Raw genomic sequence first — 22,141 nt, forward strand, 5'->3', positions numbered from 1 at the left:
CAGTTTTTTTAATTTTTTCAGTGCTTTGAGGTGCTGCGTGATCCATCTAGCCACAGATTTCTTTTATGAGATGACTGGTTTTTCCAGTGATATGTTATCTATTATTTTCGTGATGCAGTGCAAGATTGTCTGTTTTGTCTATCTTTTGCATTCAGGGTAGTGATCGATGGCTTTGAGGACTCTAGTTGTTCCTCTAGGTCACTGCTTTTGGCAATTCTCCAGTTTCATTTCCAGATCGGGCGGTTGCTTCAGGGCTTGTTGAATGCTTTTGTTGGAATTTGAACCAAAAAAGGTATAATTCGCCAAAGAGATAGATGTGCACTCCAACTAAAAGACCTTTTCACAAACAATTTTATTAATTTTTATTTAACAGGTCCCCAATATAGCTAAAACATTTTAATCTTATTGCACATATTCTCTGGCACAGTTGCAAACCATAGATGTGTCTCAAATAAGCCGAGCTGATCCACAGATGGCGGTTGCCGATCTGTGAATGAGATGGAGAAGGTGGATTGGGGGGGACTTACAGGTGCTTACAAATGTGCTGTTTGTTGTGGAAGATTGAGAGAGACCCTCTGTTGGATTGCCGGCTCTACGCTTTGTTTTGGACTCCCTAGTCGGCTAGAGGAAGTGCTCTTTGACTGAGTTGCAGACAGCGAAACTCTGCAAGTATTTTGGACTGCTGGGGAAAAAAAGCTGTGTGTGACGTGTTTGAGCCCGCCTCCTGCTTCCAGCAAGTCTTGAAAACCCCAGGTGCACGCGCACATGCTTACAAGTGTGCTGTTGGCATAAATAGTTAAATGCTATAGCTCAGTATGTTAAATAGCTAACAGTTCTTTTTAGTCCTGTAACGGAACGTCTGTGTTTCGAGAACTAATTGGTTAACTAAGAACCTACCTCCTTATTGCTGTATACAAAAGGGAAAAGGGGAGCGGGCGTTTTAATATTCCTGTAATTATATTTTGATTTGTCCTGTTTTGTTTTATTTATGCTGAACTAGCTCTCCTTTTATCTAACATATTTAGATCTCAATTTACGAGTGGACTGTGCTCTTTGGTAACAGCTGTATCGATTACATGCACTTTATATTAGTCTCCGGTATGCCGGATAAAAACGATATAGCGAACCTTGTGGCTCCAGCTTTGGTTACTCCTAAATCATTGACCCAAAGTATTCAATTATCGCGGGTAAAGAGGTCTGTTAAAGACTTTTGTACCTGCTCCCCTTTGGCTGACATCAGATCCTTTTGTGCTCCAGGGTTTCGGGCGCTTATGCTGGTGCAAATACCCCCACTGGACATGCATATTTCATCGGTCAAAATTGTAAATGCCAACATGGAGATAGTTGGAATGAGAAATGACCAGCCGGCTTGTGCGAGTACACCAACCGACTCCCTTGTAAGTGCGGGTGCCCTGATGCTACAGGCACTACAAGCGGATATAGCCCCAATTTTGTCTACCCTACACCTCCCTCTGGCATCTAATAAGTTGGATACATTGCAAAATCAAGGTCCGATGAAAACAATAACACTTCCTGAATGCCAGACAGTTACTCATGACAATACCATAATGACACCTATTGCAAAACGAATTGCAATTACTGAATCGCCTTTGAAAGACACAGCAAGCACACAATCTTCCTTCCCGTAGATGCCGGCGAACTGTGATCTTTCTCAATCTCCTACGATGTCTCACCAACAACCCCCGAGTCATCAGCCCGGTCTTTGTCCTTTCTTCAGCCGGCCTCTAACCGGAAGTCTGCTTCACCTGGGGGCCCCCTGTAGACATGTCAATGGCACTTTTTCAGTGGGTTTACAAATTACTTTGCAATCAATGAATGTGGCTTTATTTTCGCTAAGTAATGTGTACGAGTCCCTGGACACAAAATTGAATGCCCAGCATTTATTACTGGCTCAACTTAACAGTTGCATGGGGCAGATAAAAGCCCTTTGTGTGCGCTGTAAGCCCATCCAAGGCAGACCAAATATTTAGTGGCTGAACCGGTGGCACAGTTGGAGCGGCCCACTTACACACAAGATGTTTTACTTATTGATTGTTCACCTTGTCAGCAATTCCAGCTGCAGCAAACCAAGGAGAAAGATCCCACCCTAAAGCCTCTGGAATTGCCTAATCTAACAACCTCTATGAATGATTTAACAAAGGCCTCCGTTACTTGTACTTCAAGCAATCAGGATGGTGCACTTTGTTAAGTAGGGCAGCCTTGCCAAAAGGAAAAAAAAGGCTAAAGTTAAGGATATTGTATGTGTAGATGGTAGTCCCCAGAGTATCATCTTGGCAGAGACTGATGGGTCTTTCCAGGAAAAAGGTGCAAAATGAAAAGGCAGCTGCTTTAATGCTAAAAAGGATAAGTTGGCCCGAGACAATTAAAAAATTAAGACCAAATATATTAAATCTAGTGGTGAACAAGCCTACGGGTTTCCAAATATTCATTGGCAAACTAACTTTACCTAAAACTGCGGCTTCTGTGGCGCGTGTAGCCATAGCTAATACATATCGAAAATGAAGCATCTCAGACTAGCCCAACCATTGAAACTCCAAACTCAAAATACAGCTTTAGCTTATGAGCCATTGGAATCTCTTGTTAAAATAGCACTGGAGACTGCTATTAAATTGAGCACTGAAATACAGCAGCCCGGTGTAGTCGATGCGCCCAGTGTAGCCATGCACGTTGATCTGCTGGCTCCCCACACATGTAATGATAATGGATCTTTGGAGCCGAAGGGCTTGCTCTTGAAGCAAGACAATAACAGAGCAAAGCTGGAGACCTGGAGGGAGGAAATTGATAAAACCTTGGTGTCTTCTCTCCCAAGTCGTAAATTATGATCTCCTGTTAATCGACTGAGCCCTTGCCTACGAGATCGGGCACAAAATTTGAGGGACTGTATTGGTAATCTTCCTCCTCCTGGTAATGAGCCCCTTAGAAAGTTTCAACAACAACTGATACAAGGTGTAAAGCAATATCCTAATCATGCGATGAGTTAATTCTCCAATGCCGGCAGCACCCTTATCCGAATTATGATCTCAATCGACAGTCGGCCATGAATATCTTGCTGGAAATTCTGACTCTAGAAGATGTGGTTTCGAGTGATATTGACCAAATTGAATTTCTACACGATTATGACCTTACCATTGTTAAGCTATGGATGAGATCAGCCCTGGTGAGAAACCTCTTAAGGCAGGCTTGTCATGAACTTTATCATCTGGGTTTCCTGCTGCTTATTCAGTCTACTCTAGAGCTGCAGCGAGTCGCAGGGCGGGATAAAACATCACCCCAATTATCTATGGCTAATACCCTACTAAATGTGAAAATCCCGGATGTTAGACAGAAGCAACATTTGCTCCCTCTCCTCGAGACAAAATCTGTGCTGGCCTCTTGGAACACTAGGGGTTTTAAACATTTAACCAGTACTGCGAATAACCTCTTGGAGGAATACGATATTGTAGCCTTGCAAGAGATTTGGCTTTATAAGCCACCGCTTTGGGATTCTCATAGTTGCCCTAATACCTGCCATACCCCCAATTCGAGTTCGCCCCATGGATGGACTAATGGTGGCGGTTAAATCCTCCTCCAATTTAACACTTGAAACCTGGGCTTCCCCGACTAGTTTTCTTCAAATGGTTATGATGGAGTCGTCTGATTCTGTAACTGCAGTAATCAATGCCTACTGGAACCATGAATGCATTAGAAGATCTCCTGAATCTGACCATGCTTGATCGCCTTTGCGGACATGTCATTTTGGTGGGAGATTTTAATGTTTCATGTATCCCGCAGGCCGATAAATCGCAGACTCCTATTGCGGCTAAATCTAATTCACTAATAAGGGGGGGGCAGCATTTGCATAGTTTCAATGGGGGACATCCCTGCCGTTTATACCTGGCATAGAGGGAAGCAGGTGGCACTATTTGACTATCTTTATCGTTAGTAGTCTGTTTAACTCTGTACGTGAGTTTCATGTTGTCAAACCTTTAGTGATCATGATATTATGGAGGTAAGTTTGTTGTGGTTTCATCCGTCAAGAGAATTGAATCGATCATTAGCCACAGGGATGAAGTTAAATAATGCCTGCAGGATTTTAGCGGTAAACTCACAATTCAGACTAGCACACGCATGGGTGGGGTAGGCTGCTCCCTATATGTGGATATTATGCAAACATTTGCAAAAGAGAGAAAGCTATCTATTAAATCGGGGGAAAACAAATGTTCATGTGTATGTCTCTGAACTGGCAGCCCGGAAATCTCTTTATAGAGCTGACAAAAGAGCTGCAAGCTTACTCTTTGGTCTGAGTAGGATCACGATTAAGAACCCTCAAATGTTAGTACAAGAACTGGTTGAAGGCTAGAAAAGCTCTAACATCAGTTCTGCATCGGGTTGTAAAAGTAGAGGCCTTTGCTAATAAGATCTCGGCTAGAATCTGGACACTTTTGAATAGGGCGTATGGTGGTCCGCAGTTGGCTGCACAAGTAAATATGGCTCCAGAAGAAACCTGCGCCAGTTTCTATAAAACAATGTATGCCATGGCCCCTTTGAGCAATGCCTTTGATATGCATTATGCCTCGCACAGTGACCAATTGTTTTGACCTAGATGACCTCTTTTTCATTTCAAAGTTGTTATCCTCTAAAGCCCTGGGCCCTGATGGCCTATCAAATTATATGATCAAGCAAAATCCTACGGCTGGGGCCCATATATTGTTTACCATCTTTATCCAAACCATCAGGACTAGCATGCTTTCCCCCTCTTGGAGAAAGTCAATTGTTATACCGATCTACAAGAGGGGGGATAGAGCCAGCCCTCCGAACTATAGACCGATTACTCTGTTGGACATCCCGGGCAAGCTCTTTGCGAGAATTAAGTTGCGAGACCTAAATGTATGGCTGGATAGCTCCAAACGGCGAGATCCTAACCAGACCGGCTTCTTGTCGGGTATGAGTACAGCAATAAACTTGCATACTTTACAGGCGATAAAAGGTAATGAATTGAATAAAAAGCAGCCAGTCTTTTTGGCCTTTATTGTTTTTCAGGCTGCGTTCGACTCAGTGTGTAGAGTCTTATTGCTTAACAAACTGCGTAACGCGGCCGGTCCGGACTATCTTATTGGATCAAAGAGCTACTCTCTGACCTCAATTCAGATTAGGCTTTCATTAGATGGCAATCTCTCGGAACCTGTGCTAACTTTTAGATCAAAACAAGGTGCATGCCAACAGGCAACTCTGTTTAACTTCTTTTTTTCCGGTATGGCCCAAGACTTTATAGGACTTGTTTCTGATTCACTGTGGTTGGGGGGTGGAGGGGGTGGGTGGTGGAGGAGGCGGTTTCGGTCCCTTGGTTGTTTTACGCTGACGACCTGGTGTAGCTAGCGAAGACACTCAGGGGGCTGAACGCCCTTCTTACTCAATTGGGAATTTATGTTGAAAAGAAGCTATTGACAATAAATCAGTCTAAGTGTAAAGTCGTGATTTGGTATGTAAATCATAGAGGGCCACAGAAGGCTTTCTCTTTGCTCTTGCAAAATAACAAATTAGAAGTCGTCCAGGAATACAAATAGCTGGGAATAATCATAAGTGGCCACCCTAGGGATCTCCCCTATCATCAGGACCTGGACCGAAAATTGAAGATGGGCATTGCCCAAGCTAGTGTTATCCAGGGGCGGTATGGCACATTTTCACTTGTGCCTACGATTACCTTTTTTAAACAAAAGGTAAAGCCAATTCTTACCTATGGCTCTGAGACAAGAGATCGCCTAACTGAATCCTCCTGGCAGAAGTTAGAAACTCCCTGCGGCAAACCCAGGATAGCCCTCCAAAAAAGTGCTTCTATGTGTTTAATTTGACATGAAATGGGCATGACTTCTCTGTACACGGCATATTGCTGGAAGATGGTTACCCTTTACAGGAGGTATTTAATTGCCACGAATGCACCTACAATCTTAACTGTCTTGGCTAAATATGTGCTAGCTACACATGTTAAAGTCGCAGCATGGAGAGAGGGTGCCAAGAAGATTTTAAATCAATTAGGGATGTCTGAACCCACCTTGATTACCAACCCAAATAAGGTTAAGGGCAAACTTTGGTTACAGGATTGGATTCGGACAAGGGAGAGATGGCAGCTTCTCAAATTATTTGAGGTGCAGCCTTTTGCCATGAAGAAATGAAATGAAGCCGAGCAATATGCGATAAAATTCCCAGATCCTAAATTAAGAACACTGTATATGAGATTAAGATTTAATCTGTGGCATACTAAAGAGATCCTGTTTTAAGACATATGAGTGATGACAATCATTTTTGTTTTTTCTCTGAGGTCACAAAAATAGAAACCCTGAAGCACCAGTTTGCTGAATGTCTGGTATTCTTATCAACAAGAGTGACATTTTTTAAATATACTCCCTGAATATAGAATACTGGACGCAGATATGCTTTGGAAATTGCTCTATAACAGCTCTAACTTTAGAGTGAATGTAGCATGATAAATTTAGTTCAATCTCTTAATTTGTTGGAGCAGCACAATTGATTTATTTAACCTGTATGTCATGTATGAAAATGACCACTGATGTTATATTCTATTTACACTCTGGAATAACATTAGATTTTTTTTAAAAAGAAACTAGCTGGTCGCTAATAATTTTCACAAGGTATAGTTTGAAGTAATGAAATACTTCCTTTTATGATAACGAGTAAGTCTTGGAGTACAAATGAATTAACCTCTATGACTTTCTATGTCTTGTATGTATTGATTTTTTCCTTTTGCCCCAATAGGGGGAGAATCAAAATGCTAAAGATCATGAATGATATGATGTAAATATGTGATGTTCTTGTATTGATGTAATGAGAGCTGTTGTAAATAGGAATTGAAAAGAATGAATGTAATTGGATGTATTTTGTTATGTAAAAAATATAATCTTTTGAAAATTTATAAAATTTGAAAGGCTGATTTTCAGCTAAAACAAAATACAAAAAATTGAAATTTGGGGGACTATTCGGGTGCAGGTACTGTGTGGGAGCAGAGTGCATTTTCAGTGATTTCAACATACATTTTCGACTTTTTTATTTAGGATGTATATGATAAAGTGGAATATCTGAGTTCTTTGGGAAAGACCCAGACAGCTGTCGTGCAGAGAGATGCAGACATTGGTGTAGCTGAAGCAGAGCGAGATGCCGGCATCCGGGTATGTTTTACTCACCAGGCACTCATCCATGCCTGATCACTTTTGGTAATATGTCTTTAACACATTGTCTTTCTTTTTAGATTGAGAATGAACTGACTAAAGTTCTTATAAATGATAGAATTAGTTTATTGCAGCTTTAACATTTCTTAATGGTAAGCATTTTTTATTAGACGTATGCTTCACATATTGATAACCTTGCCATAGAGCATAATCAACTGTCGTAAAACCTTGATAACGAAGTGCTGCAGTACCCAATGAATGCTAAAAACCACATTTTCGGGGGAGCAGTTATATGCCATTCATGCATACTGTTTTTTTAACCTCTCCACTGGTTGAATCCCGGTCTGAAAAAGCAGGTGCACTGTGAATTCAGCATGATGTACCTTTTCCCTTGCATCAAAAGTATCAGACCACCTGCCAGTGCCAACTTGCCAACAGATGTGGTGTTCTAAGGGTCAGACCCCTTAATGGATGCAGACACAAGGCATCCGGAACACCAATGTTCGTGTCTAAGCTCTAATGATTGGAACGCATTGTTGAACATGAGGTATACAGAGATAGGGGGACATTTTACCATTCAAACATTAGTTGCATATTTTGTTTGCCACCATGCAAGCCATTATTCAGGGTGAGGGATACTGCAACAATGAGCCTTTGCACTCTTTGACCTTGGCAACACATTTGTAGTGGTCAAATTGTGTGCATGTCCATTTAACTGCGGGTAAACCGCTATCCAGCCCTCAAACTACATGGAGGGTATGAAATGCATGTACTTTAACTCGTGACTTAATGCTTTAGTGTACACTTCACACAGTGGTGTAGTGTCATTCTTAAATTTAAATTGGCATTGCAACCACTACATGTAACAAGTGTGGCTATCGGGTAGCCGCAGACCTTTTTATTTACAAAAACTGAAGTTTGGTTGTTATTTTTAATTTGTTTTCCCAACTTTACTTATTAAGGAAGATTCACGTCTCACAGAAGCAGACATTACAACAATAATGATGGGCACAGTCGAGTGAAACTAGCGCCATTAACTGATACATCAATATTATATTTTAAGCCAATCAAAGAAGCTGAGCGTCTCAATATCGATCCCTAACTTGCAGCCACCAATCCCTCTACAGCAGTATCCGTGCATTGTGCCAGGAGGTAAGTCACTAAGGGACCCCATATGCTCTTAGACCTGGTCCGCGGCGCACAGTTTGCCATATTCCCCATCTGTATCACTCAACCAAATCATCCAACTAAGCTCGAATAGAAGGGGGGAGGGGGAGTGGTTGGTCCAGCACATCAGTACACATCTCAGAGCCACTATCATGCTAGTAGCCAGAAGCTTTCGTCCGGGACCCGGATCCCCAGGAAGCCAGCCGAACATGCAACACAACTCCCAGGGTATGTCATAGTCCAGCATACAGGAAAGGATACCAGTCATCCCAACCCACAAGTCTTGCAACTGGGGGCACGACCACAGCAAGTGAAGGAAGTCAGCTGGACTCACCCGGCATCTTGGACACATCACTTATACTGGGGTCAAAAAGGCAAAGGTGGGCAGGCACAAGATATACCCTATGAAGAGTCTTAAACTGGATTAACTGGAGTTAAGTATTGAATGCCCCATTGTGGGACCGCTCACATTGCGTCACCCACTGCTTATCCATAATTGGAAGCCCAAAATAATTGTTTACCCTTCAAGACCATCCTGTCCTCGAAAAGCTTCTGAGATACAAACACCCCATTGGGATACAACTCGGCTATATTACCTATGCCCACACCTCTCCATTCCTGGACCAAGGCTGCATCGCAACTAAGCTGAAGACACTCAATTTGCCAGAGCTGGAGCCCTGGGTCATAAGAGATGTCCACTGCCATATTCTTAAGGATCCTATTCCAAGCGTGCACCGTACAATCAACTAGGTCAAATTTACAATCATCCTTAACCCTCCTTGACACTAGAACACCCTGAGCTGCTAAAGGGTGCACCGAACATTTTTCAATCGGCACATGTGAGTATGCTGGGGACCCTGGCATCCAATAGGAAACCAACTGCACTTGTGCTGCCAGGAATACAGCTCCATATCAGGTGTGCAAATGCCACTATGTTCCCAAGAGAGGACCAGGGTGTCCTCTGGGAGGGACTTGAGGTGCCACACCAGTCTTACCAGCAAGACCTTCAAATCAGCAAAGCAGGCTGCTCACGGCCACACAGGGATGTTTTGAAACATATGTAACAATTTAGGGACCACTATCATTTTGGTAATGGCAACCCGGCCCAGGAGGGTTCGGGGTAACGAACACCTCTCGGATTTCAAGTGATTATCCTCCAGCAAAGACCAGGAGTTCCTACTAACCCATACACTTAAATACTTGACAGACAATTGCTACCACCTGTACCCACCTTTATCAGCTGGCCTAACCGTAGCCTCATTGAGTGGAAACAAAATGGACTTGGATCAGTTGAGACCAGAGTATTGGCTAAAATCAGCGACTTCTTGTTACAAAGAATACAGGTTTACACCAGAGTCTTTAAGATATAGAATTGCATCATCTGCATACAAAGACATCAGTTCTTCTCCCCCTCTCTCACCCAATCGCCAAACCACGGGTAAGGCGGAACTTCCGTAGCCTAGCCACCAAGAGGTTCTATCGCAAGTGCAAAGAGTAATGGAGATAACTAGACACCCCTGTCTAGTGCCATGACCCATGTTGAAGGCCACGGAATGCTTACCAAACAAGCTGATCTTAGCCTTCGCACCAGTATATAGAAATCTCACCACTGAGAGGATGCTGGAACCCCCACCATTTTCAGGACCTCGAAGAGGTACCCCATTCAACTGAATCAGACGCCTTCTCCATGTCGAGCAAGGCCGCGGCCACCTGCACTTTAGAATCTATTTGCGCTACTGTAGCAAAAAGTCAGTGGAGGTTCAGCAAGGTCTATCTCACTGGGATAGACCCGGACTGGTCCGGATGAATCTCATCCGAGATGAATGGGAGCAATCTGTCCCCCTGGACCTTAGCAAAGATCTTGGTATCTAAACTAATAAGAGATATCGGGCGGTACAAGGCACAGTCTAAGGGGTTGTTCCCATCTTTTAGAATTAGTCACCACAGCCTCATGCATTGTAGTAGGCAGCTACCCCGAGCACATTGCTTCCTCCCAAACATCCACCATGTACTCAGTAACTTCTGGCCCCAGTTCCTTATAAAATTCTGCTGGTATACCCTCGGACCCAGGAGCCGTAGCCATGGGGAGCGCACAGTCATCCACCAGGTTTTCATCTATCGTAATCGGCTTAGCCAGCAACTTAGCCGTCTCCGGGCTTAATCTTGATAAATATTCAGCTAGACCAACTTGCGGCTGGGGGTGCCCAAGACTCTCACACCCACACAAAATATGCCGGAAAGTCGTCTAGGATAGCGTTGGACTCCACTAACACTAGCCCAGCCGGCCTACGTATTGCATCGATATCGGAGGCCCCTGATTCCTGTCGCAGAATTGCCTCCAAAAACTGGCCTGATCTACCCTCCTTACATAGCAGCGTGCCGTCATCCGGCGCTAAATATTTGACCTCACAGTCAGCCAAATCATTGAAACGATCAAGAGCCCCCCTTCCCCCCCCCTCAGCCCAGTCCCGGCCTCCACATGATCAGCCAACGTCACTACAGCCTAAACCTTAATATCCTCTAGTCCCAGCAGCTGTATCCTGATCATTCTCAACACACCAAACTCTAAAGACTTGCAGCCACCACAGAGGACCACCTTAAATGCCTCCGATATAGAGGCCATCGTACGCACAGAGCCCATGCTATTTTGAAAGTACGAGAGCACAATACTGACCTCCTCACTTCGGTGAATTAGAGCTGACATAGCCGTAGCCTTAAATTGCCAATGAGGTCTAGGCTTCCCTTGCTGGCCCATATCCAGCCATCCCAATAAAGGGGAGTGGTATGACTGAGTTCTCGGGAGCATCAGGAGCGGACTAGCAAGAACAGTCCAGGAGCGGGGCTATGCACTGATGAATAGAAAGATTCTTTCACCCCAGGGTGAAGCACTCGCCAAACATCCTGCATAGACCTGCATCTTCGCACCACACTAGCTGCTTGGGAGAGTGGATGGGCACTTCCAGCAGATCTATTCATTGGCATTTCCAAAGTGACATTGAGGTCTCCTGCCCAAATATTAGTATGCATATATTTCTCCAGCATGGGGTCTGACATGGATTCACATGCTCATGAATATTCTGGGAATCCTCGGTAAAGAAAAAAATCAGTTTTTCGTTTCTGAACTGTCTTTCTACTAATAACCAATCACTGGTCTCTGGGTCATACTGCCCCCAGCCAATGACTGCCCTCTAGCTAATCCCCCTCCTCTGGCTGCCATCTTCAGATTTTTACCGCACGTTCAAGTGTTGGGAGTCCTCGTGCTTAGCTCTCGAGCTTTCACTGCGTATTGCTTTTTTTCAAAGAGTTTCCTCTTATTTTTTTGGTCAATTAGAACCTCAAACCCCACCGATTCTTCTTCCACTCAACGGGGACCCGTTTCGGAATTTTTCTACGCCCCTCAAGGGCGGATTTTGGTCACATTACACTTCTTGGAGGACTCTGGAAGACCTTTCAGGCCTACCCCGTTTTGGACATTGCCCAGGACAAACAAAGGAGATCCGACGCCTACTGGTTCCAAACTGTTCAGGAACTGCCCAGGATGTGAATTGCAGAACGTCTTCAAGGAAGATGAGCACTCCCGGTGCCTCTACTACCTTCACGACGGCAATTCGCACGTGGAGAAGGACTGTGCGTTCTGTAAGAACATGTCCGTCCGGACACTGAAGGATCGTCGTACTCTACTCACCAACTGGCTGGAAGCGAAGAGCCCAGCAGCAGGTGAGAAGAAGAAATCGGAGCGGTCTTCTAAGACCTTTGAGGGCGCTCCGGCGACAGGGGCCCAACAAAAGGCTAAGCACCGCGAGTTCGCAGGCGCTGAGAGCGCCGTTGGTTTGGGCTCCTCGGCTGCCAGGCAGGGCGCAATATCACTGATGCCATCGTCCACGAGCCAACGCACTGGCTTGGTGAAAAGGAAGTCGGAGAACCCGGGTAAGCTTCGGGAGAAGCCACGGTCGATCCTGACCGAGAAAGACAAAGGGGGGTTAAGGGGGGCGAGGCAGTGACCCCCCCCCTTAAGGTGAAGGCCTCAGACGCGCCCAAGGATCGTGAAGGCCCTGATTCACCCGGCGAAGGCCTCGATTGAAGGAGTCGTGGTGGCCCTGGCGAAGCCTGCGGAGGCGACAACCGGGCCTAGAGTTTCCCTGCCACCCAGGTGGGAAACATCTTTCCAGCCTATCGAAGACCCACTTGAAACCCCGAGATGAGAAAGAGGGAGGGGGGCCATGTTAGCCCTAACTGACACTGATACCACCTCTGAAGATGAGCTGGCTGGTGTCAAAAAGATCCTGGACAAGAAGTTTGAGCAGGCCAGGGCCTACAGGAGGGATCCTGACGAGGCGGACGTAGAGAGCAACAGCGGGGCCAACAAGGAACCGCAGACCATGGAGAAAGCGGATGACACCGCACCCCAGCCTTCGCTCCCGTCGCAACCGATGCCACAAGACAATTCAGGAGCAATCTTGATGGCTTTGCGGGCCCTATGTACGGAGATAAGGACAAGGGTGACCTTACCACCAGCGGACGATCCAGCGGTGCCTGGACCATCGGGGAGCCCACCGAACAAGCGGAGGCGAATCCATCCTCCACCTCCTTTCCAGCCTTCACCCCCATCACCACCTCCTAGGGACGAGACGTAGACAGACGGGGACGGACAATGGTGGCGATGACTGGATGGATCTCCCATCACCCCTGCCCGCGCCTCCCCGCCCGACGAAATTGGCTCCTTTCACGCCATGATCGCCCCGAAGAGTAGAAGGAAGGGTTCCTCTACCAACAATAGGAGGCTAGGAGTAAGACAGTCCTCTTAGTCCCCTTACTGGATGACATCTGGGACGAAGGACTGTCCCTTCTGAAGAACCTATCCACGGCCCCTGTGAAGAGGGTCTGGTACGAGAAGTACCGGTTTTCCGGACTCCGCTCCTACGTGCCTCAGGGCACAGCTGTCCCCGGATTCGTTGGTCTCCGCGCCGGCCAAGAAGAAATTGGCGGGGCGACGGCATCAACTTCCACTTCCCCGACGGACGACGAGGGGAAGAAGCTGGACGCCATGGGACGATGGGTCATCTCGTCGGCAGCGACAACCATCAAAGCGGCCAACTCCCTCGCGATCGTGGCAAGCTACGGCAGGGAGCTGTGGTTCAAGATCGCTCCCCTCCTGGACTTCCTCCCAGATGACAAGAGGGCGGAAGCCCTTGAAATCCTGCAGACAGGTGAGGTGGCTTCGGACCACACCATCACGGTGGCCATGGACATGGCTGACACCAGCTTTCGCCAGATGGGCAACAGCGTTTGCCTTCGCCGGCGCGGTTGGCTCAAGGCCACCGATTTCCGTCAGGACATGCAGACCAGGGTACTGGACATGCCTTTCGATGGGAACAACCTGTTCGGCAAGGCAGTGGATAAGTCACTGCAGACCATCAAGGCGTACACCGAGACTACCCGGGCCTTGGGTTCTCCATCAACAATGGCTGTCCTTTCGGACCTTCGGAGGCAAGTCTCAAGGTGCCTCCAAAGGATTCCGAGCCCGCAACAAGACAGGAGGACATTGTCGTCGTCTCCAAGGTGGCAAGGCCTCAACCGCCCATGACTTCGGGGCCCCCACCTGAGCACCCCAGTGGGAGGCTGGCTGGCCAAATTAGTCAGCGCGTGGGAGTCCATCTCCACTGACCATTTGGTGCTGGACGCCCTGGCCAACGGGCACTCCCTGGAGTTCCAAAGAAAGTGTCCCTGTTTCCCACCTGTGGCCAGGAAAGAAAACCATGTGCCACAGCTGATTCTGGAGGTACGAGCAATGCTGAAAAAGGGCGTGATAGAATTTGTCCCAAAGGGGCTCTGGGTCTCCGGAGTATACTCGCAGTACTTCCTTGTCCGAAAGACCACCGGCGGCTGACGGCCCATACTAGACCTTCACTGCCGCCTCAACAAATACATCAAGTCCCAGAAGTTCCGGATGGTCACCCTTCAGCACGTGCTGGGACAATTGAAGGAAGGCGACTTCCTGTCGTCGCTGGACTTGGAGGACGCTTACTTCCACATCCCCATACGAAAAGGACATCGAAAGTTCCTACGTTTCGCGTTCCAAGGGCGGCACTACCAGTTCAAGGCCCTGCCCTTCTGATTGAAGTCAGCGCCAAGGGTCTTCAAGTGCCAGGGGATCTGCATATACCCCTATCTGGACGATTGGCACATCCAAGAAAAGTCAAGAGATCTCGCCGTCTATCACATAGCGAAGACCGTCCACCTGCTCACGGAACGTGGATTCTCGATCAACTTCGCAAAGTGCCACTTGGTACTGTCGCAGGATGTCCGGTTCCTGGGAGCCAGACTCGACACAGTGGCACGGTTGGCTTCACCGTCTGAGGAGAGGACGAAAGCCATCCTGGGCAAGGTACAATGGCTGTTGACCATGGAAGTGGCCAGGGTGAGGTCCATCAAGTCCCTGCTCGGCATGATGTTGTCGTGCATCTACCTCGTGCGTCTGTGTAGGTTGTGGATGTGGCCACTGGAGGAGTTCCTTGACGCCTGTTGGATGCAAGTGGCGGTCAGCTTCGAAGATAAGATCTCCCTCAACGAGACTTTCCGCCAAGTGATCAGTTGGTGGGGCAACCGCGATCTAGCGGCGGGTATGGACTTCCAGACCCCGGCACATCAGGAAACTGTGACGATGGACACCTCCCTGGAAGGATGGGGAGCGCACACCGTAGATCTCCACAAAAGAGGCCTCTAGCTCGCGGAGGAGAGGTCACTACACATCAAGGTCCTGGAGCTCCGAGCCGTGTTCTGGGCCTCAGGTCATTCCTCCCGTCCCTCAAGGGCAAAGGTGGTGAGGGTCTTCACCGACAACATCACCACGATGTTCTACATCCGGAAGCAGGGGGGCAACCAGATCCCCAGCCCTATCCAAGGAAGGACAGGATCTGTGGCACTGGGCCATTGCCCACGGGATGTTCCTGGGACCCTTCCATCTGGCAGGAATAAAGAACACCATTGCCGACTCGCTCAGCAGGGAGCTGCGCTCTTGCCACGAGTGGGAGCTTTGGCAGGATCAAGTGGATCTCCTGTTCTGACAATGGTGTTCGTCGCCGTCGTGAATAGATCGATCTGGGGATTGCCCCAAGTGCCGGAGGGTCGCCAGCAGGCTTCCCCAGCCGGGGAGCATGGCGACGCATTCTCATTCCCCTGGGACGGCCTGTTCCTGTATGCGTTCCCGCTGTTGCTGCTGCGACTCATCAGTCAACTCAGACGGTCCCGGTGCAAGATGATCCTCGTCGCACCGGCGTGGCTGAGGCAGATCTGGTTCCCGGACCTCAGCGTTACCCCCCCCCTCCCACCCCTCAGTCAAATTCCTGACAGCCGCGGATCTTCTCACCAGGGAAGGAGGTGCCATCCTCCATCACGACCCGGGATCACTGAACCTGTAGGCCTGGCTCCTGCAGCACTAGAGTTCGGAGGGTACGATATCGCGGCGAACTGCAAGAAGGTGCTTGCAAAGGCCAGGGTGTCCTCGACTCTTAAGTGCTATGGACAAAAATGGAAGAGGTTCTCTGCCTGGTGCCGTGCACAGAAGATCAACCCTCTGTGGATTACGGCCCCTCAAGTGCTGCCGTACTTGCTGTCGCTGGCCAAGGCGGGGCTGGCTCATGCCTCCATCAAAATCCATCTGGCAGCGATCACCCGCTACACCAGAACTCCGGGGCGGTCATCTCTGTGGTCTCATCTCCTGGTGAAGGAGTTCATGAAAGGACTGCTCCGCTCGTTCCCGCCGGTGAAGGCTCCGGCGTGGGAGCTCAAAGTGGTGCTGACCAGGCTCATGGGTCTGCCATTCGAGCCTCTGCATTCGGCGCTGTTGAAGTTCCTATCATGGAAGATGGTGTTTCTTGTGGCCATCACCTCCACACAAGGAGTGGGAGAGATCAGGCCCTCTCATGTAAACCTCCATATCTGACATTCCACGAGATGAGGGTAGTGCTGAGGACGCACCCCTTCTTCATGCCCAAGGTGCCGTCGGACTCTCATCTCAAAGAGCCCTTGGTGTTACCTGTTTTCTTCCCGTCGCCGGTTGAGAGGACTTGGCACTCGCTGGATGTAGCTAGAGTGCCGAAGTTCTACGTGGACCGCACGAAGAGTTTTCGGAAGGCATCACAGCTCTTTGTGAATTTTGGCCCTGTGAACCAAGGGAAGGCCCTTTCGAAGGCTTCCATTTCCAGATGGCTCTCCGGCTGCATCATGCACTGTCTCAGGTTGGCAAACCAACCGTTGCCTGGCTGTCTGAGAGCCCATTCGACCAGAGCGATCGCTGATACTATGGCTTTCCTGTCTGGTGTGCCCCTGCTGGACATCTGCAGGGCTACTATGTGGAGGTCGACGCACACCTTCACGAGCTTCTACTGTGTCGACCGAGATTCCAGGGAGGAGTCCAGAGTTGGCCAGGCTGTTTTGCGCAACCTGTTTGCTTGAAGGTGAGCCTGGTGAGGAGGTAAGAGATGCTTAATGTTGAGCCTTTCCACTTCCCGTGGTTGTGCATGTGGGTACTGCTATGTATTCTTGTATTCATGAGCATGTGAATCCATGCCAGACCCCATGCTGAAGAAGGAACACGTTACTTACCTGTAACTGTTGTTCTCCAGCATGGGTCTGGCATGGATTCACATGCGAACCCTCCCTCCAACCCCTCTGCGGCTCTTCTCTTGGTCCTACTGCCACTTTACGTGCTACCAAATCTGAAGATGGCTGCCAGAGGAGGGGTTTAGGTAGCGGGCAGTCATTGGCTGGGGGCAATATGACCCAGAGACCAGTGATTGTTTATTAGTAGAAAGACCGTTCAGAAACGAATCTGAAACTGATTTTTTCTTTACCGAGGATTCCCAGCCTGACGGGAATGTTCATGAGAATGTGAATCCATGCCAGACCCATGCTGGAGAACAACAGTTACAAGTAAGTAACTTGTTCCTTATAACTGGACAGGAGTGATTCAAAGAACCCAGGATTGGGCCCATTGATGGTCACAATCATCATCGGAATATGAGCCCAGCTACCTACACAATAACAAACCTACCCTGTGGTTCTATGACCTTCTCCACTAAGTGAAACCGGAGCGACCTGTGTATTAATGTTAGGACCCCAGCCGAGTAAGCAGAATATGATGTGTAGTATCTATTGGATCCCCAGGACCTAGCAACCCCTTCATTTGCTGCTCCGAACAGGTGGGTTTCTTGCAATAGGAGCACCTTGGCACGATGCCGCTCACAATCACCTTGCAGGTTTTGCGTGGCTTATTCAGCCTTCTAACATTCCAAATTTTAATATTATAGCCAGCCATGATTCCATATAACCACACAGTTCAGCTCTGTACTCTCGGAGCCAGTCACCAACTTTGCTCCAGCACAATTCGACAGTGCGCCACCATACCTCCAGAAGAGGTGAATCAACTTTCAAAAAGAACATTCCCTGAACCTCTAGCCCCCCCAGCCACACTGCCTGGCCCCAGATAGCAATAAAACATTCCTTCCTGTTGTCAACCAACCCCCAAAAACTAACATGGGTAGCCCCCTGGGGGTGTGGTACACCACCACTAGATTGGCTCATCAACACCAACTGCTTGCAGGGGGGGGGGCTAAGAACAGTAAAGATGTCTAGCCATAAATCAGCCTTAGGTGCTCACACCCAGTGCACACGCACAAACATAGCATCCACCAGAGATAACCCATCCGCAGGGCTCCATCCACCCCCACACCCGCCCCCCTCCCAAGGGAGCAACCACAGTCGCCTGTGGAGCGTTTACCACAGCCTTTCAGCATAAGTATTGTCTTAGTCTTTCGGCAAGGTTTCCAGAAAATCATGAACCGCTCCAGGCTCAGTGAAAGACTTTTGTCCCCATGGACGGTTCTTAGTCTGGAAGGATACAGCATAGCATACTGCAGACTGCGATCTCGAGAGCACGCTTCGCTGCGAGAAAGAGGCGAGCCCGCTGAACAGATTGGGTGACATCTGGATAGAACGAGACCTGGGCTCCATCATACTGCAAGTCCCCATGTTTTCAGGTTTTTTTGAGGATCAAGTTTTTTTGAGGATCTTTGAAGTTTAATAAGCGAGCTATGACCGGGCGGGGACTTTGACCCGGTTTAGGAACCACCTGTGATATTCTGTGCACCCGCTCAATCAAAAACTGCAGAGACAGCGGTGGAGATTGCAGCACGTCTTGGAAAAGCTTCTCCAAAAATACCTCCATGTTACGTTGTGATGCCGACTCCGGGATCCCCACCACACAAATGTACCGACAGGACCTTACCTCCAAATCCTTGTTCTTTTCCTTGATCTCCCTTTGAAAAGATTGAATCGCCTGCGTCACCTCCGCACTAGTAGCTTCAAGCATTCGCACCCTGTGCTCTGTTTAGGAGGTCTGGCCACACTCCTTATCTAGTCGTTCCTGCATGCGGTCTACCTTGTAGGCCGTCCCATCCAACTTGGAATAAATAGCCCCAAACCCAAATCTCTTTTCAGAAGGCACCAGTCCAAGATCCGAAGCTGGCATGCTGCTGGCAGGGCTGAGCTCTCCCTTTCCCAAATGAGCCCGACCAGTTTTATCTGGTGTATCCCGAGAGGACAACATATCTCGCCCATTCACTTAAGCCCTCTTTTTGGGAGAAAGGCAAGCAGGACTGTTTGTTGCCCCTTCGCCATGTATTTCTCGCTCCAGAGCTCAGCAGGATAGTATACAAGAGTGGCCCCAGGGTTGCTGCAACCCCTCCTCTACTGCACCTTGGACGGCGCGCAGATTGCTACTGCAGCCACACAGAAAAACAGGGGAGGAGGGAGGGTACAGGCCCCCACCCACCAGTACTCTGAGTTCCCTCTAAAACGCCACCAGGAGCCACAAAGTCAAGGGGGAGAAAGCCAGGTGTCCCACACAGCCAAGAAGTTGAAGTACAGTCTACAACACCACAGCAGATAAATGGCCACACCAGGCAGGACTGGCAGACTTCAGATCGGTCCGCAAAAATCTTGAGAGACTGCAGCAAGGTGCGGCCAAGTTGGAGGTCCCCTAGGCAGTCGACCCTGTTGATGTGCACTGCGCACTGCAGATATCGGCCCAAGGCAATCCTCACTGGCTGGGCGTCCTGCAGCAGGGAACACTCGGGTGGACATGCTACTCCAGTAGTTAAAAGCAGCGCCGGAGCGGGAAGCCAAGGGAGGGCTCCTCGCCCACCCCATTGCAAGATCACGAAGTGCTGACCAAACCGGTCCCGCAAGCCCCGTGGTGGGGACACCACTCCTCCTGCGTCTCATGGCAGGGGCACTACCACTCCTCTGCCCCGCTGCGCCAGTTCCTTCCCCAGCAGACCAGATCCTTCCGCAGCAGACTGCAGCCACCCGGCTACACCCCCCATGGGACGCAGTGCCGGGATTGCAGCCCTTCACTGGTCCTTAGCACAGACCCGCTGGGCCGTGCTCCAATGGGCTCTCATGGTCGCACACCCGGCCTGCAAGGCACGCTCAGCAGTCTCCCTGTGCCGGTGTCTCAACCCTCCGCATTCAGGCAGCGGCTCACCAAGGTCTCATGGGGCCATGCCGAGCAGATGGCAGGGGTGCGCTTGGCGCAGTTAGTGTATGGCCTCCCCCTACTGAGTACCTCTCGGAGTTCAGCAATCAGCTGCCATCTTGGTTCTGAGCTTGCTAGTGCCCCCTGCAGTCTTAATTTAACAAACACATTTACTACTTTAGAATGTGAAACATCACATCTTGCTTTCAAATAGTGTGTTTTTCACTACTACGTTTTCAGTTTTCTCTGCAATGCCATGAATGTTTTATCAAACTTGCTGAACCCCACTTTAAGACTTACATCATAACTAACAGGACTGCTAGAAATGAGTTGTTCTGCGATGTGCACCCTGGCCTTCCCTGATCAGATGTATTGCTCTGTAGCTCTGTAGCTACCCCAAAACGTGCACTTCATTCAGCCAATGGTTTTAATGTGATGAATTTCTTTTTTTTTTTTTTTCCTCCGTGGAAGAAATGTCCAGGAAGATGTTTGGTTTCTCATTTCATTATGTCACTGCCATCTGATGAATTCTATGGATCTTCAAAAGCTAATGCATTTTACTATCTCAGCATATTTTCAGTAAGTCCAATGCTTGAAACCCAAGCAAGGAACTGCATAGAATCATATCCCTGGCATGCTCGAGCCAGCCCTCACCCGTCTCCCAAGCCCTATGTGACACCTTATTACACTTCCACAATGTCACTATTAACAGACACTCCACCATCATCTCTAAATTGGAACACATGCCCCCGCCCACAGGCTGACCATCGTCAAAACCCCCTTCGATACTAGCCTTCAATTCTTTCTCTCCCATTTCACACCAGGAATCCCACTTGCTTGTAGCAGAAAGCCGCCCTTCAGGCTCCCCTGAGGAGCCCTGCCTGCCCACCCTCAAAAACGTTCCTATCCTCAACCTGTGCAGGTAGTATTGCACGCTCAATCCTCAACCACTCACTCACATCAGGATCCTTCCTGGAAGCCCTAAAAAGGAACAAGTTACTTACCTGTAACTGTTGTTCTCCAGCATGGGTCTGGCATGGATTCACATGCTCATGAATATTCCCCGTCGTCAGACTGGGAATCCTCGGTAAAGAAAAAACCAGTATCAGTTTCGTTTCTGATCTGTCTTTCGTAGTAATAACCAATCACTGGTCTCTGCGTCATACTGACCACAGCCAATGACTGCCCTCTACCTAAGCACCGCCTCTGGCAGCCATCTTCAGATTTGGAAGCACGTGAAGTGGCAGTATGACCAAGTGAAGAGCCGCAGAGGGGTAGGCGGGAGGGTTCGCATGTGAATCCATGCCAGACCCATGCTGGAGAACAACAGTTACAGGTAAGTAACTTGTTCCTTCTCCAGCATGGGGTCTGGCATGGATTCACATGCTCATGAATAAAGAATACATAGCAGTACACACATGCACAACCACGGGAGGTGGCAAAGGCTCAACATTAAGCATCACATCAACTCAACATTAAGCATCTTACCTCCTCACCAGGCTCACCTCAGGCGAACAGGTTGCGCAGCACTGCTTGGCCGACCCTGGACTCCTCCCTGGAATCCCGGTCGACGCAGTAGAATTTCGTGAAGGTGTGCGTCGACCTCCACGTAGCAGCCCTGCATATGTCCAGCAGGGGCACACCAGATAGGAAAGCCGTGGTAGCTGCGATCGCTCTGGTGGAATGGGCTCTCGGACGGCCAGGCAGCGGTCGGTTTGCCAACCGGTGACAGTACATGATACAGCCGGAGAGCCATCTGGAGATGGAAGCCTTCGAGAGAGCCTTCCCCTGATTGACAGGTCCAAAGTTCACAAAGAGTTGTGACGTCTTCCGAAAACCTTTCCTGCGGTCCACGTAGAACTTCAGCGCTCTAGCTACATCCAGCGAGTGCAAAGTCCTCTCAGCCGGCGACGAAGGCGACGGGAAGAACACAGGCAACACCAAGGGTTCGTTGAGATGAAAGTCCGACGGTACCTTGGGCATGAAGGAGGGGTGCGTCCTGAGCACTACCCTCGTGTCGTGGAAAGTCAAGTACGGGGCCTTGCAGGAAAGGGCCTGGATCTCTCCCACTCGTCGTGCGGAGGTGATGGCCACGAGAAAAGCTGTTTTCCACGATAGAAACTTCAACGGGGCCGAGTGCAGAGGCTCGAACGGAGGTCCCATGAGTTTGGTCAGCACCACGTTGAGCTCCCACGCCGGGGCCGGAGCCTTCACCGGCGGGAACGATCTGAACAGTCCCTTCATGAACTCTTTCACC

At 48.9% G+C, this 22,141-nt stretch overlaps 1 protein-coding gene across 4 annotated transcripts in view; it reads left to right on the forward strand.

The window, feature by feature from the left end:
- FLOT2 (flotillin 2) overlaps nucleotides 1-22,141 on the forward strand; it is a 566,437-nt gene that overhangs the window by 408,769 nt on the left and 135,527 nt on the right. For all 4 annotated transcript variants that reach the window (XM_069615307.1, XM_069615304.1, XM_069615303.1 and 1 more), the window contains one exon: nucleotides 7,068-7,181. In XM_069615307.1, coding sequence (XP_069471408.1) covers nucleotides 7,068-7,181 — 114 coding nt within the window. The remainder of the gene's footprint in view (nucleotides 1-7,067; nucleotides 7,182-22,141) is intronic.

The sequence above is a fragment of the Ambystoma mexicanum genome, chromosome 9 (assembly GCF_040938575.1).
Source record: "Ambystoma mexicanum isolate Mex_15411 chromosome 9, UKY_AmexF1_1, whole genome shotgun sequence".
Lineage (NCBI taxonomy): Eukaryota > Metazoa > Chordata > Amphibia > Caudata > Ambystomatidae > Ambystoma > Ambystoma mexicanum.